Raw genomic sequence first — 17,902 nt, forward strand, 5'->3', positions numbered from 1 at the left:
ACACCAAACAAAATAAAACACTGAAACTGCAAAAGCTGTTTAAACATTTCAATGAATTATCTATAGCTTAACCCTTCTTGAAAGAGCTGCATTCATTCGCTTGGTGTGAAGAGAGAAAGTGAAATGATCTCAGATAACTCACCTCATAAAACGCAAACATCACCACAGAAGACTATTAAATGTGTATTCTAAAGAGATCAGCTTTCTTCAATGAGGCTGGTGTCTTAATATGAAGTCAAATCAGCTTATACAAATTTTGAGGTGCTTTTAAGGAAACAAGCATACAATTTTCATTTTCAATGTGCTCAGTTGAATTACTTCCTAAGAATACTAGAAAGAACAGCCAACCACCTGCTCACACACAGTTAAACCGCCAGTGTTAAAAAAGGTCAAATTAACACTCACGGTGTATATATAACACACACTCTCAAAGTGTGGATTATATAAAAACTGAGAGAGTTAATTTGACCTTTTTTAACACTGGCGATTTTGCTGTGCATGTGAAAATAACTCCTACGTTTATCTCACTATGACGTCCCATGTAACTCATACAAAACTTGTATTACATCTAGTGCTTTGAATACGAATGAAGTGCATTTACAAATAAAATTGAGTATTACAAATACTATTAGGAATCCCTCCAAACTGCTCTAACAATGTCATCAAACATCAAGAGGCTAAAGAGACACTAAATGAGTGTGGGGTGTAGGTTGGCTTTTTGGAACGCTTCAATGCTGGTGGAGTAAAATTAAAATGTAGAGGAGGGACTTCAACCAGCTACAAATTTTTAGTAATGAAACCCTTTGAGCCAAATGTTTCCCAACACAAACCAAAATAAGACAAAACATAAGACAAACCAGCACGTGCGTTCCATATAAAGGCCAACTGTGAACGGTATGTACTGTATACTGTTTATATTATATATAAACAACATCAATTTTATTATTTACAGGACTTTTTGATCAAGTACTCAGAGACCCCACCCACATTCATTGTTTATACTTGAGAATTCAACTCACATAAAGTCAATTCCACAAACACACACATATATTCGAAAGTAACAGCGAATGAATCATTGACCGTGTCTGAAACTCGTGGGTTTAAAACCACCTTAAAATAGACAGAGCAATCTAAACGACCTAAAAAAATGAAACCGTAACCTTGAGATGGAGTGTAGAAAAACAAAAACAAATCCAGCAAAACATAAAAACTGTTATTGGCCCACAGAAAACCAGAGGCAATAATGACAATGTTACTTTTGTTTAGGGGAGAAATAAAAACACATGTGAATACATGTCCTATACACCAAAGGAGTCAGTTATGAGTCTACAGGTGAGACAGATGATATTAAGCAGGAAGGAACAGACCGACTAAAGTTACTCTTGCCTTTTGTTTTGTGTTGGTCTGTGAGTAGGACACGGCTGCAATGCTCTTTACTGCTCAAGAAACCAATATCATTCAACATCTTTTTTATCTTCTACACAACTTTTCGTCATTCATCTCCATGCACTCCTTTTATTTTGCTGAGATTATCCTTCATAAGCTTTTTACTAGATCTTAAAGTTTCAAAATGATCCATTGCAATGTTCAGGAATTCCATCTGCCAGTGATTATTTAACGGTCTGTATGCATCACTCTGGTTTTCTTCTTTACTGTTTAATTCTTTTAAGAAATCAACACAATTCCGCTTTGCCATATTACATGCACTGATATTTCCTTCACGCAATGCGAATCACGTTTTGTAACACTATTGAAAAAACTGCCACTACGCTTCACTGATATGCATGTAAATTAAACAGCAAAATGATGTTCAATTTACAAAACTGCGTATAGAGAATGAAAACATCTGCTACTGTGTGAAATTAATCAAAAAAACGTCACTAAATGTTTTCATTTCTCTTAATGTTTTTTCTTTACGATACAAAGTCTTGGAGGTTTTCTTAGAGGGCCCATTCATCATAAGCTAATGAGAGCAAAATGATCAGTGTATGTTCTATAAGACAAAATCATTCATGCAATCTGGCATTAGCCCATGCAAAAAATGGGAATGCATCCCTATAGCGAGAGCTGCGGAAATGCATGTGGGTGCACAGGTATGTCTGGACACGTTTAGAGGTGAAAGAGTGGGTGACGTGGCTCTCATGGTTACAGGACAATGTGAACTTCATAGCTACAAAATGACCGATCACATCGGCGAGTGGCGTGCTGAACAACTGACTTTACAGAAGTGTGTCGACATGCTGTCTGTCTTAAATGTTCTTCAACGACACTCTCCCCGGAGCGCCGAAAGTGCAGTCACTCATTCGTTTCACAGCTACTGTCTACCTACAGTTCAGTAGTACTAAAGTAAGGCATTCTTTTGACATCTACCAGTATTAGGAGTTGGTTCAGATTGTGCAAATGTTTAAAGCAACAGAGAAAAAAAACATACATGAATACTGTAAACATTTGAAGTGCGCTCCTATGAACTCGGATGGAGTCCTATTTAACATTTGTTAATCCTATGCGTAGTCAGGTTTCTTCTTTTTCTTTGGCAGTAGTGGTTTCTTCAGGCCAATGAAAGCATTTACAATGCACCGTTTGTCGTGCACAGTCTGTGTTTTCCGGTTGCTGGTAATACTGCGGTTTTTAACTTATACTCAGCTGAGCAAATCCCATGAGTTTAATGTCATCTGGAATTTCGGAGCTGTCCACTCCTGACGCCTAAATGGAAGAGAAACATGGTGCCAAATATAAAACACTACAGCTCATAAGTTAAGTCAGAGCCGTAGCTAGCAGGTTGAAAGGTGGGAACAATTTTAGGGGCCCACAGGTCTAAAGGGACCCAGAGCTAAGCTCAGAAATACTAGCTACAACCCTGAACAAAGATACAAGATTCCAGCAGAAATAAACAAACATACCAGCTTGAAAGTGACGTTTCTGTGAGTCTGAGGATCATCAACAATTTTCTGCAAGTTGGCTGCAACTAAAATTTAAAAACACAGAAATAAAACAAATTCAACTGAACCATAATTTGGTTTTGTCTTTTACTAGCGACTTGAACTAGGTCTTATTTTCATTTTACACACTCACCAATGACTAAGTCTCTCCCATCCACCAGTCCTGCAGACACGAGCTCCTGAGACACTCCATCAGCGGTGTCTGGATAAAAAGGGTGTTAAATCATACAGACTTTTATGAGCTTTCTGATCAAGATTAGAATTTATGGCAAATATGACATTGGAGAGAAGCAGACACAGAGTTGATCAGTAAATTGCACAAACCTCTCCCTGGCATGAACTCAAATCGGATATCGTTCAGCTCCTTCTTTGTATTCCTGTTGTGAGACAAACAAGGAATGACGCAGAAGTGAGAGAGTTGAAGCGACACTTTCACAAGGTATTCTGGTCAAATATGGACCCGTTATCATCTCAGTACCAAAACACTTTAAGTCAAAAACTTTATTTTGTTACAAAATGATATACCACACAAACTGTAAATATATGTTCTATTTTCATTCATTGATCATGCTAAATACCTTAATCTTAGAACCAGGCTAATGGGAGTTTTGGCAGAGTCCTGGCCCACTGTTGTAGGTCCTCCAACAACCTGCTGAGGTGCAATGCAACATTATAAAACAAGAAGTCTAATATCAAAAAGCATGGGTTTGGAATTATAAAGGCATAAGTTAAAAAATGACTGAATTTTATAATGACCCTTAAATAATGACCCAAGTCCAATTGTTGAGTCGTTCCCATTGCTGTCACATAAGCTGGGTTTCCATTACAGATTTCCAGAAAACGTATGCAATATTTTCTAAACGTTGATATTGTGAAAGGATGGCATTTTCATTAAACAATGTTATACGACTAAACTGTTTTTATCTCCAGGCAAGTAATTTATGCCAAACTTCACTGGGTTTTATGGCAGGTTGCAAACCAACTTTAGAGGTGCAAACCACCACCTACTGAGAGGAAGTGTGAAGAGAAATCTAGCCCAACCATACAGCGGCATCTTAAAAAATGATCATGTGACTTTTCTGTACGCCACATAACATGTAAATGTGACAAAAACTGTTTCCATTGCAGTTTTGCAAAATATTCCTTTATCGAGTTTTCTGGTAATGGAAACGCAGCTATAGAAGAAACACCTACCTGTGGGGCTGGAGAGGAAATTGATATCGTGGCGGTTTCATTTGTGTTGTGTGGTGCTTCGGACTGCCCTGCAGGTGCCGGCTGCAGAAGACCTGACGGATCTGCTGCGAAAATCTTCAATACAAGCAGACCCAAAATTCAGTTCGCACACTAAAATCAAAATCGCAGTTTTAGGGATCGGGACTGAATTCTCACCTCCGCATTTGTCATGGCATCCTCCTTTACTCTTGGTGACTAAAAAGACAAACACAGACATTGAAAGACATGATTTCGAAACATCTACACACTACATAAAGACAGACGAGCGTTTACCCGTAAAGCGGCCACTGCGGCCTTGCCTTCCTCGCTCTCCACATCCAGCTCATCATCACTCCATTCCCACTCGCCATCTTCAGTCTTGTGGAGCCGCCCGCTGGAGCCAGGAACCCTGCGCACCTATTTGCATGTATAAAAACATACATGGACCACTTGATTACAAAACTATAAGCTTATAGTACAGAGTTTCTTTGATGTCTTCTCAAACATTAAAACTAAAACATTACACAACAGCGAGTAATTTTGACACCCACCTTCCTTGATCGCTCTCCTATTGTCGGTGCCCTCTCCAGCAATTTTTCTTTCAAGTATTCGTTGTTCTATGAAAGAATTGTGGAAAACATTATATTTTGCAACTAAGAAAATGTCAACAATGTAAAATACAGGTGCTGGTCATATAATTAGAATATCATCAAAAAGTTGACATGTGAATATCATCAAAAAGTTGACACGTGCGGTGATGGCTCAGCAGAGTTTTCTTTCATAATGACTCTATGGCAGTGCATTCTGTAGGAACAAGAAGGCCTGTTCAAGTGGTTGTGTTTGCAGTTACGTTGTTGCTCTTTTACTTTTAGAATATGTTCGATTTCATAGCAAAATCTGTATAGAACTAGTAAAGTAATTGTTGAAATGTTATATACAGGTGCTGGTCATATAATTAGAATATCATCAAAAAGTTGACCAACTTTATGGAGATGCAGATTTCATTTTCCAACAGGACTTGGCACCTGCACACAGTGCCAAAGCTACCAGTACCTGGTTTAAGGACCATGGTTTCCCTGTTCTTAATTGGCCAGCAAACTCGCCTGACCTTAACCCCATAGAAAATCTATGGGGTATTGTGAAGAGGAAGATGCGATATGCCAGACCCAACAATGCAGAAGAGCTGAAGGCCACCATCAGAGCAACCTGGGCTCTCATAACACCTGAGCAGTGCCACAGACTGATCGACTCCATGCCACGCCGCATTGCTGCAGTAATTCAGGCAAAAGGAGCCCCAACTAAGTATTGAGTGCTGTACATGCTCATACTTTTCATGTTCATACTTTTCAGTTGGCCAAGATTTCTAAAAATCCTTTCTTTGTATTGGTCTTAAGTAATATTCTAATTTTCTGAGATACTGAATTTGGGATTTTCATTAGTTGTCAGTTATAATCATCAAATTAAAAGAAATAAACATTTGAAATACATCAGTCTGTGTGTAATGAATGAATATAATATACAAGTTTCACTTTTTGAATGGAATTAGTGAAATAAATCAACTTTTTGATGATATTCAATTATATGACCAGCACCTGTATATAACATTTCAACAATTACTTTACTAGTTCTATACTGATTTTGCTATGAAATCGAACATATTCTAAAAGTAAAAGAGCAACAATGTAACTGCAAACACAACCACTTGAACAGGCCTTCTTGTTCCTACAGAATGCACTGCCATAGAGTCATTATGAAAGAAAACTCTGCTGAGCCATCACCGCACATGTTAGCGTGTGGGCTACATCCCATGCGCAGGAAATGGCCTTTATAAACACTAATCCTATGTGTTTGTTACAGCACAGTAGCCATGCTGGACCGGTGATTTGGGAATGTTTAGGTGGACTGCTGCTTCGGCCAAACTAAATAACAACTGGAGGCAGTCATTACACAAAACAGACACTTTTGTGTGCTTACATAACCACCGAGGAAATGGCAACTTTTAACTAGTCCAGCTGTAGCCCAGACATTCTTTGTGAAACAGTAGGATGCAGTATCTCACCTTGGCTTTTGTAAAGAACTTGTGTTTTAAAAGCTCAGCAGCTGTGGGCCTGTTGCATGAAAATATGAATTTAATAAGTTAAGAATTTATAACAGAAAATTTTCAGGTGCAAAATCAGTAACTTTTAAAAGCATACCGTTTTTCTGGATCCTTCTGAAGGCACAAAGAGATCATCTTCCGGAAGGATTTTCCATACTTTTTGACCATCTCTTTATCTGTAACTCCAGTCTCCAGACAAGGAGGGTCATTCTGAAGGGTTAACATGAGGACCTATGGCACCAAAAAAGAAAGAATGAGACTTCTTATGAAAACTAGCAGAAGTCACATGACTTTAAAGGGGTCATAAAATATTATGATTTGTTTTAGATGTAATGCAATGTGTATACACGATTTAAGGTTCAAAAACGCTGTATTTTCCACATACCGTGCATGTTTGTATCTCCTCTTTGCCCCGCCTCTCAGAAACGCGCAGATTTTTTACAAAGCTCATCGCTGTGAAAAGCGAGGTGTGCTATGATTGGCCAGTTAACCAGTGCGTAGTGATTGGTCAAATACTGCAAGCGTGTGACGGAAATGTAACGCCTCTTACCATATTTGGAACATCAGGTTCCAAAGCAATTGTGTTGACAGGTACGCCCACCTTACTTGCGTATACATTTGGGCGGTCTTAGTCAAATCATACCACGAACTGACGTAGATTTGTGGGGGTGTGGTTACACGAGGTGTTTCAGGCCAGTCTGGGTGAGCATTCGCTTTTAGATAGAATGCATCTTTTGTTCCGACACTTTCATTTTTGCAATTTTATGTGTCTAATACATGCATGGGCAACTTATAACACACCAAAGACACAGAAAAACACGTATTCGCGCCATATGACCCCTTTAAACACTTATGTTGCTAGTTCAATGGCAGATTCTCCTGAGTGCCAACTGCTCACCTTCATTGGAGGATATTTGTGATATGGAGCAGCCCCGGTCGCCAGCTCTATAGCCGTAATCCCAAAACTCCAAATATCAGCTTTAAAATCATATCCCCTGACCTGTAAAATCATAACAAAAGATATTCATTTTGTTTACAAAATATATGAATCTGTAGCAATAGAAACCTGGTCAACACTGACCTGTTCCATGACCTCTGGAGCCATCCAGCATGGAGTTCCTACAAATGTCTTTCTTACTTTGTTTCTAGTCATGTCTCCACCAGTTGCTAAAAAGGCACTGACACCAAAATCTTCAGGAAAAGCAAAATACAAAACATATGAATCCCTGCTTATAGTATATGTATATAAATACATGGAGTAAAATCAGTTTGGGTTAGGATTAAGGTTTGGGTTATGGTTAGGGGTAATATTAACAGTGTAACTACATGTTAAAGAAGTACATTTTCTGCTCACGTTCCTTAGTTTTAGGTAAACAGTGTGTAACTGAATAATACTGGTCTCTATGACTCCCTCTCCCAACCCAAAACTGTGGAGGATCGTTTATAAGACCAGAAGAAATTTACAAAGATGCACAGAGTGAAACTTCACCTGCGATTTGAACAGAGCCGTCTTCTCCTAAAAGAATATTTCCAGCTTTCACATCCCTGTAAAGAAAACAGTCCGTTTCAATGTACTGAGTAGAGAAAAACACATGAAAACAAAGCGAAACCAACACAAGATCGCAACAACAGACAATTCTGACTCTACAAAACGACTATAAATGTACATAAAAAGGCCACACATTTGACATTTTAAAGATCGGGTAACACACGCAGTTTCTGCCAATCTCATATTAATCTTGAGTACCTATACAGTAGTATTGCATACGTCGTATCTTCGAAGAGTATTTAGTTAGATGAAATTTATAAAAGAGAGATACAGCTGTACGATTATTTCTGGAAAAAGACGAGCTGTTGGAAGCAAGCAGGCAGGGGGATGGAACTACAACACGAGCACACAATACATCATCGCATTAATCCCTTCGTGTTTTTTTACATTCTGCACATACGCACCGATTGCCAACAAAACACAGACATATGACTTAGTTTGACTTACCGCGTGCAGTTCATGTCCGGCATCTTTTAGCCTCATAGAAACTAACAAAAACAATCCAAGGTTTTTATTTAGTACAGTTGCTAAACTAACAAATAAACAGACTTCACCTGACCTGGGTATTCCGCCGCACCTTGGTAGCAATGATTTCATGAACTTTTTTACAGAGAAAATCGAAAACATACGAGACAAAATAGTAAAATCTCAACCTCCAAGTCTGTCCTATAAATTAGTACCAACCATCGCCCCAAAAGAAAGGCTACAGTGTTTTTCACCTATAAAACAGGAAGATTTAATTAAACTTATTGCAACATCTAAACCTACAACTTGCTTATTAGACCCCATACCAACTAAATTATTAAAAGAGTTATTACCCGTTGCAATTGAGCCCATTTATAACATTATCAACTCGTCAATTAATCTAGGCCATGTCCCAGGAGCCTTTAAACTGGCCGTCATTAAGCCTCTTATCAAGAAACCAAACTTAGACCCCAATGAACTAGGAAACTATAGACCGATTTCAAATCTCCCTTTCCTGTCTAAAATACTAGAAAAAGTAGTGTCCACTCAGTTGTGCTCTTTCTTACAAAATAATGACATACACGAAAAATTCCAGTCAGGTTTTAGACCGCATCATAGTACTGAAACTGCACTCGTTAAAATTACAAACGACCTGCTCATAGCATCAGATAAAGGTAACATCTCACTCCTAGTCCTGCTCGACCTTAGTGCTGCGTTCGATACTGTAGACCATAAAATACTTCTAGATCGCTTACACAATTATACCGGTATTCAGGGACAGGCACTACAATGGTTCAGATCTTACTTATCAGACCGACATCAATTTGTCCATTTAAATGGGGAATCATCAAATCTAACGCAAGTAAATTATGGATTACCTCAGGGATCGGTTTTAGGACCCTTGCTATTCTCCATATACATGCTGCCCCTTGGAAACATTATTAGAAAACATGGAATTAGCTTCCACTGTTATGCAGATGATACTCAGCTATATATCTCATCAAGACCAGATGATTCCTTCCAACTATCCAAATTGGCAGAGTGCATCGACGATATAAAGCATTGGATGACTTGTAATTTCCTTCTTTTAAATTCTAATAAAACAGAAATATTACTTATCGGACCAAAGACACGTGAGCAGAATATTTCGGATTATGACCTGCAAATTGAAGGCTGCACTGTTACTCCAACAAATACAGTTAAAGACCTTGGCGTTATATTAGACAGCAACCTGTCATTTAAAAATCACATCTCAAATGTCACAAAAACAGCCTTCTTCCACCTTAGAAATGTTGCCAAACTGCGAAATATTTTATGTGTGGCTGATGCAGAGAAGCTCATTCATGCATTTGTGACCTCAAGACTTGATTACTGTAATGCACTGCTTAGTGGTTGTCCTGCATCATCAATAAACAAACTACAGTTAGTTCAGAACGCAGCTGCCAGAGTTCTAACCAGGTCCAGAAAATACGATCACATAACCCCAATGTTATCAACCCTTCACTGGTTACCCATTAAGTATCGTATTGACTTTAAAGTTCTTTTAATTACTTATAAAGCCTTAAATGGTTTAGCCCCTACCTACATAACAGAGCTTCTACCACACTACAACCCATCACGCTCTCTAAGATCTCAAAACTCCAGACTTTTGATAACACCTAGAATAACTAAATCCACCAAAGGGGGTAGAGCTTTCTCATACGTAGCACCTAAACTCTGGAATAGCCTCCCCGATACTATTCGAGGGTCAGACACACTCTCCCAATTTAAATCTAGATTAAAGACACATCTTTTCAGCCAAGCATTCACTAATACATAGCTAATGAACAGCAGCTACGCTAATTATTCTCTTTCTGCTTCTGCCCTCGCCTCGGGATGCCCATCCCGAGGTAGGGAGAGATTCCGCCAGGCCCAGATGAACGTCATATGCCCATCCACAACTAGAGATTACGCCAGCTACATCTGAAAATCCCGTGCCATCCTCCTGCGAGAGCCTGCGGACTGACTGACCATCCAGCTCCATCCAAGGCAATTCCATCACCACCCAAGAAAAAGGCGACCATCTGGCCGGCCCAGCTCAGACAATTCCATCCCCAGCCGAGAGCAAAGACGGACTACCTGTCACATAAATGCTAAATTTACAATACTTGGTATTTAATGCTAAACTTACATCACACGACAGCAGTTTGAAGTTATGGCTGCACTCAGTGACTTTGATTGGAGGTAGCTGGGTGGGTGTTGTGGGGAGTGGGGGGGCTTGTTGGTTGTGGTTCGGGGCGTTTCATTTGTTGGGACTGTGTGGGTCTGGTCTGGTTGGTCTTGTTTTGTGGTCGATGTCGGACAACAGAGGAATAAAGTTAATTATGCCATTACTACTTTTCCCTGGTTGTTCCTCTGTTGTCTGTTGTTGATCGCGGAATGGGACCGGGTTGGACCTGCACGGTTTCGGCGGGTGGGGCTTCCTGGGTCGCGGCTCGTGGGCTCTCCCTGTTCTTCGTGGACGTTGCTCGGTGGCTTTGGTCGGGGTCACTGAGTGCAGCTATGACACGTCAGAGGAGATCTGGCCCTCCCGGCTGAGCCTGGTTTCTCCCGAGGTTTTTTTTTCTCCATTATTCAGCATTGGAGTTTGGGTTCCTCGCCACAGCAGAGCAGTGCAGTGTTGGCTTGCTCACCGGGAGACTGCATTTATTTATTTATTTATTTATTTATTTATTAGATATTATTTATTATAATGATCTTGCTTGGTCTATAAACACCATGCACTGTGCTGTGTTTTACCTTTCTGTGTTTTTCTTATTTGCTCCTGTAAAGCTGCTTTGGAACAATGCACATTGTGAAAAGCGCTATATAAATAAAATTGAATTGAATTGAATTGAATTTTAGCACTGGGACCGTACGTCATACGTCCAACTCGTTTTTTAACAAGTTGACCATGATAAGCACGAGAAGCGAGCACGTTCAACAGTGTAAAGAAGTCAGAATGCATGACATAGCATGTTACCCGATCTTTATTAAAGATCCGTGTTTAAAGCGGCTATTGGTTCTAAATAGCAAGCATCCAATGGTTTATCCCTTATTAAATATTACCATGAGTTTTTGATGTATTGTTGACATATCCACATACCTGTGAATCTGACCGTTTTTGTGCAGATAATCCAGACCCTCAAGCACTTCTTTTAATATAGTGGCAATGCTGGATTCATCCATGACGCCCGATTTGTGCTCTCCTTTGGAAATGATGTACTTTATAAAATCAAGGACTGAACCTGAAAGCATATGAGTGGAAGGATTTCGTATTGTGTAGCACTTTAAAAACGCCTTTATTCAAGGCACGAATGCATTTAAAGTCATAATAAAGATGAACAAACTAACCACCACTGAGCAACTTCATGGCCAGCCAGAGCTCATCCTTGACCACAAAGGAGGTGTAATAAGACACAATATTTGGGTGATGGCACTGACTCATTGCCTGGATCTCTTTCTAAACAAAACAGGTACAAATAATGTTAGAAAGCAGTAAAAGCTGAAACCTGCAGTTTTTGAAAGGCAGTGTTAGTGAATAATTGCAAACAAAAGTCCTATTTTTATTGCCCAAGGTTGCTCAACCACCACTTTTTAGCATCAAATCATTTCAAGATGTGGCCATTGACGATGCCACAATTTTTCAAATGAAAAATGCCCAGTCATTCAGTGATAGAAAAGACACTTTTAACACAGAATAAAATACTTTTGAACATGTACAGTAAAACTAAATCCGAGACAGGCTCTGATCTATAGTGCAATCAGTCCAGAAAAAATCTTTCTCGTGTCTGTGCCAGTTTAATCCTTCTCTGATTGACAGACATGTTGCCTTGCCCATGACCTGAGTTACACAAACAAATGCACATTTATAAGCCAGTAAACTAATGGTGTGATAAAGTGAGCATGCTTGTTCAGCTCACTTTTTAGGACACGTTATCCTTCTAAAGAACACAGGCAACTAACTACCCTCAATAAATAACAGGTTGAAGCAGATTGTCCACACTACTCAAATACCAGTTGGAGGAGTGTCTTGTTATTTGATCAGTAAACAGAAATTACCAGGAGCTCATCCATGCTGGTCTGGCATTTCTCAAGATTGATGCGTTTAACTGCCACTTTCTCATTCCTGGGTTTGCAATATACGGCCTGGACCACTGCTGTTGCTCCGCTCCCAGTTTAACACAAAATTACAATATAAACCGAATCCCGATGCTATTGACAAATGTAGTAAAATAAATGATAAAGAAAAAGAGAATTGAAGGAATGAGGTAGCATGACAGATGCAGAAAGCCACAGCATCCACAATATAAAGATGAGAAAAGGTTATGGTATTTTAAACATCACACTGGCATTTGTTTACCATGTTTTACATTGATATTACTCAAACACACAATTAAGCCATTTAGATGACAAATATAAACCTGTGTTAATATTAATATTTCAGGGAATTTCCAAATATAAAGTGCTGGTCCTAATAAAAATATTAGTCTATTGGTATATCATTTCTTATTAAAAAATCTTGTCAGATTACCATTTGCACCACCGTTTTACTACAAATACCATAGTTAAACTATGCTAACACAAATGTCCCGTCACATCAAAGCCATTTATTACAATTATCAAAGCCTTTCCATAATACCACAATCTAGTTAACAGTCTATTAGCATTAACGTTATCTGACTTAAGCCTTCCAAACTGATTCAGTCTGAGTTTCAGTCCGCCTGACACGAGCATCAAAGCGTCTTGCTAGCCAGCACACAATATATCAACTGAAATGGTACCTTGAACAATAAGTTACCTATATTTTATTTACATCACATGTTTGCATTACACAACCAGTCAATAAATATATCGGTCGCGGTCTGCAAACATTACAGCCTGTTGGCATCTGGGGTGGCTAGTTAGCAAGGCTAGCGCCCTGAAAACAGCCTCTCGCAAGCGAGGAAACTGTATTACTGATGGAGATCTGAAATGTAATAAGAGACCAATCGAACCCCAGAGATGCGAGGACAGACATCTTACTCTTCGTAATTTTATCATCTTCATGTGATCAAGACATTGATGTGTGGTAAGAGCTAGCTCACCGATCACCTCCTGTAGCTCATAGTCATCCTTATTGATAGACCAAGGTTGAGAGCTCTGGTCCTCGGACATGACTGCAGTCAGATAACGTCCGCCGTACGTTACACTGCTCACTTATACAGCTGTGAAACTATTCAGATCGATCCGGTTAGAAAACGGACTGTCGGGTATAATACTCGCTCAATTTCGCCGATCTCTGTCAATTTTAACAGCCAAACTTTGACAGGAAAGATGATGACCCCGCCTAAGGCGGAAAACGTTCTTCCTCGTGTCAAAATCTTGGAGGCGACTAATATGATGCGGCGGTACGCCACCTACCGGTTATTCAGAGAACATCAAATTAAACGTGTACAGCATGCATGGTAAAATCTGTGGAACGCTTTACAGTACATCAAAAAGGTTTTGTTTCACAGTTTTACTGTACATAAAACATTTTTTGAGTTTTGATGCTGGTATGCTGTTTTATATACTGTGCCACATCCTTGCACTCCAGTCAATTTCACATGCTGTGCTTACTATACAGTATACACTCTCAAGGGACTTTTTTGTTCGATAATTTTCTGGGTCAATAACATTGGTTAAACTAAATAAATTATTCATAAAGGGTTTATTAAAATGCAATTGATATAATGACTTCAATATACATATCGTAATAATGTTTTCAATTTCTTATTACACTGAACAAAATTATAAACGCAACACTTTAGTTTTTCCCCCATTTTTCATAAGCTGAACTCAAAGATCTAAGACTTTTTCTATGTACACAAAAGGCCTATTTCTCTCAAATATTGTTCACAAATCTGTCTAAATCTGTGTTAGTGAGCACTTCTCCTTTGCCGAGATAATCCATCCACCTCACAGGTGTGCCATATCAAGATGCTGATTAGACAGCATGATTATTGCACAGGTGTGCCTTAGGCTGGCCACAATTAAAGACCACTCTAAAATGTGCATTTTTAATTTTTATTTGGTTACCGTCCGTAGATCATTTCACACAGTGTTTTAAAGAAAAAATTACGCATTTTTATTTATTGTTTTAAGTCACTTAATCATTTTGGATTACGAAATGATTAAATAATTTATCTTAATATAAAGATAATAATATACATACATATTTATTGTTATGTAAATACAGTTTGCAATTTATTGTTGTTTATCACATACCTCATGTTTGTCTATTAATGTATAAATCTTTCCCAAAGAAACCACATTTATTTCCCCCCTTGCACTGTTCTTTATTACTTCTAACCTGTTATAGTCAATATAAAAAAGCCCAACACAAAATTTATGATGGTGGCCATATGGTGATTTTCTTGCAATAGAAACACAACTGTTGCTTTTTAGCAGGAAGGGACTTTCCAGGTTAATTTAGTGGTACAGTCTTACACCTAAATATTTTGGGGAAAGATCAACAAATTCCCAGAAACTGACCTAAAATCTCATTGATAACATGTTCTAGGCAGTGAAAAGAGAAGCAAATCACCTATTTGTAAATGTGTAGAAGAGAAATAAAAATCCCGGCACTAGGACTAGGCTAAAGATTATTTTTAAAAAGCAGGTGGTCCTCAGGACAAGGAACAAGTATTTTAGCATTACCACACAATCTAATGTCATGTTTGCTAAAAGGTACCAGAGGTTTCACATATGAAATGTGAGCAAAACGCCAAATTGGCAAAAATGCTTTGGGACATCTTTGAACAAAACAGAATTAAACAGAATTTAGCAATTAAACGGAAAACAACCACGTTCTTTAAAAGTGTACGATTCAGAATGCATAACATAAGGATATTAAAGAGCAAAAGGGAAATAACCGTGTTTTTAATTCCCTGCCTTGAAGTTCACACAGAAATGAAAATTCTGTCCTCATTGACTCACCCTCTTGTCATTTCAAACCTTTATGACTTTCTTTCTTCCGCAGAACACAAAAGAAGATATTTTGAAGAAAGTTGCTAACCGAACAGCACTGGCCCCCATTCACTTGACATGCAAGTGAATGAGGGGCAGTTAACAACATTATAACAATATTGTGGATTACTCCCAGCCTTGTTGGAATTATACCCTGTCTTGTTGCTGTCTTTCTTTAGTCTAGTCCTAGTCGTGTTAAGTTTAATTTAGTATCTTGTTCTCTTGTTTTTTGCCCCCACGTGGATATTGTTTTGGTTTCTGTTTTTGTTCCTGTGCTGTTCATGTTTACCCCATCGTGGGACTTTGCTTTGTGTTTTTATTAAAGTCTTTGTTGTCTCACCACTGCTGCCTGCTCTTGGGTTCTTCCCTTGAACGACCGTGACAAAAGAAACTTTAAATTCCTTAATCATTTGATTTTTTTTCTTCTGTACAGACACTCAGCTAAATTCATCATTAGTTAGCAATGTTATACTGTATGTTTGCTGAATGAATTTATCAGACAAATGACACACAATGAAATGTTTCATGAAGCAGGAAGAACAAGTGTTGTGTCCGTTCACTACTAGCAAACTATTACTTTGCGGCTTCTTAACATATATAAAAATCTTTAAACAAAATACACAGCTTAAGGATATCCAACAGAATAATGAAATGAATCAGGTAATCAGGTTGGATCTTGCCATTTTGGAACACTTTTGCCTTTTTTGTGCAAGACGGTTTGTGTGGGCATGACATCTGAGGCTGTAAATATAGCCAAACAAGCCTCTTCATGTGATGCAACGTACCTACAGAGAAGCAGTCATTGAAAGTGGGAAATAAATGGCCTGGAAAAAACTGGACTTGGGGAAAGCAGAGACACCAAACACACATGCAGTATAGAACAAACAGGGACACGAGCTTTCAACATTAAAACCAAGATGCAGATAGTTTAATGAAGACTTTAAGGAATATAGTTCATCAAAATGAAAATTCTGTCATTATTTACATACCCTCTTGTTATTTCAAACCTGTATGACTTTCTTTCTTCTGCAGAACACAAAAGATATTTTGAAAAATGTTGGTAACAGAAAACCATTGGTCCCCATTGACTTGCATTGGGTTTTTCTGTCTATACAATAGAAGTCAATGAGGACCAAGGGTTTTTGGTTACCAACATTTTTCAAAATATCTACTGGTGTTTTATAAAGAAAATCTCACAGGTTTAAAATGACAACAGGGTGAGTAAATGATGGCAGAATTTTCATTTTGAAAGTCAACTATTCCTTTAAGGTGACCAAGTCCCCTAATGAAATATGCAAAATGCAGAAACAGTCCACTATAATGAATTTCAGGGAAAGAGTATTGATTCAGGGAAAAATCAAACAGATCTCAACAGAAATGGTAATATCATAAAGGGTTTGCATACGTTTATGCAAGGTATGCTGTCGAAGTCATTGGTGTCACTTGGGAACAGCAGAGTGCATGTAACATGCATATCCTTATTTCCCTGTACCACTCAACCATCAAACATTAGTAAATATTAGTTAGTTGGTTAGCAGAAGTCAGCTGCGACTTCTGCTCAAAATATAGGCCCTTTCACCCACTTCCTTGTTCTCTTTTGGCTATCTGCTGTTTTTACTTTTACAGACCCAATTCCATGTCTCTAAAAAGCTGCGATGTTGGATTGTATATTTAAATATTTATAGAGAAAACAATAACATGTTGATGAATGTTAAGACACGTATCGTATTATCACTATTCAGCATATTTCATCTTTTTCATAGCTTCACTGATTTGTTGTGATTTCATTTGTTTTCTGATTATCATGAAAACACCCGTTTCAAAACTTCGGCAGTCATTCTCTGAGATATATTGAACCCAACAAAGTCTACTTATCAGAGAAGGCAGACTGAGAAAAACTACCCACCCTGCTGAAATAAACCTTGTTAAACCAGCGTAAAATGATCAGGTTTGCTGGTCCTAGCTGGTCTTCCAGCTGGATAGTTCACTTGTTTTGGAATGGGTTAGGGCACGTTTCGAGTCCAACCTGCTAAGCATCCTAAACTGCTAGGCTGGTGTATGCTTTTTTCCGCAGACTTCTTTACTGAATTCCTGGAGCTGCTGGTAGTTCTTACAATTTTAATTTCAAAGAAAACTGATATTGTAATTAAAAAGTTCAGATATTTCACAACTTCTTTAAACATAGTTTTACATCAACTGTAAGAATTACATACAGTAGCCTAAAATAACAAATAGAGCTCCTTCCTATTACCAAATATTTAAAGAAATTGTATTAAGCTTTATTTCATTAAGCTGTATAGGCTGTTTAAAATAAACAGTTTTAAAAGGCACTCCTAATACAATAAAACATTTTCATCATAAAAATTAGAATACACGTGGAATACACGTTTACTCAGTATAGTGAGTACTTAATGCTCATGAGTGAGTCATGACTCAAACTCCCCTGTCACCTAACGCTATTATGGTTGGAAACATTAAGGACTTGGTTCGTTAGAAGTAGACTCAAACCAACACCGATATTGATTTGTACGCAACGGTTGACTCGTGTACAGTTCTATCACAAAGGTTGCAGGGAGTGCAAAGCCATCTCGACTCTAATCTGCGCTCGATTGAGACTTCCTGTGTGGCAGA

At 38.4% G+C, this 17,902-nt stretch overlaps 1 protein-coding gene across 1 annotated transcript; it reads right to left on the reverse strand.

The window, feature by feature from the left end:
- Positions 1-468: 468 nt before the first annotated feature.
- On the reverse strand, positions 469-13,639 carry oxsr1a (oxidative stress responsive kinase 1a). The gene is made up of 18 exons (XM_057334165.1): positions 13,368-13,639; positions 12,344-12,455; positions 11,636-11,744; positions 11,388-11,529; positions 7,739-7,794; positions 7,331-7,440; positions 7,148-7,249; positions 6,347-6,480; positions 6,211-6,259; positions 4,703-4,768; positions 4,446-4,568; positions 4,329-4,367; positions 4,134-4,247; positions 3,518-3,591; positions 3,264-3,316; positions 3,073-3,141; positions 2,901-2,965; positions 469-2,703 (listed from the first exon to the last, which is right to left on the reverse strand). Exons 1-18 carry the CDS (start codon positions 13,436-13,438, stop codon positions 2,629-2,631), a joined length of 1,563 nt encoding a protein of 520 aa, XP_057190148.1. The 5' UTR covers positions 13,439-13,639; the 3' UTR covers positions 469-2,628.
- Between the last annotated feature and the right edge of the window lie 4,263 nt (positions 13,640-17,902).

This window comes from Triplophysa rosa, linkage group LG5, assembly GCF_024868665.1.
Source record: "Triplophysa rosa linkage group LG5, Trosa_1v2, whole genome shotgun sequence".
Taxonomy (NCBI): Eukaryota; Metazoa; Chordata; class Actinopteri; order Cypriniformes; family Nemacheilidae; genus Triplophysa; species Triplophysa rosa.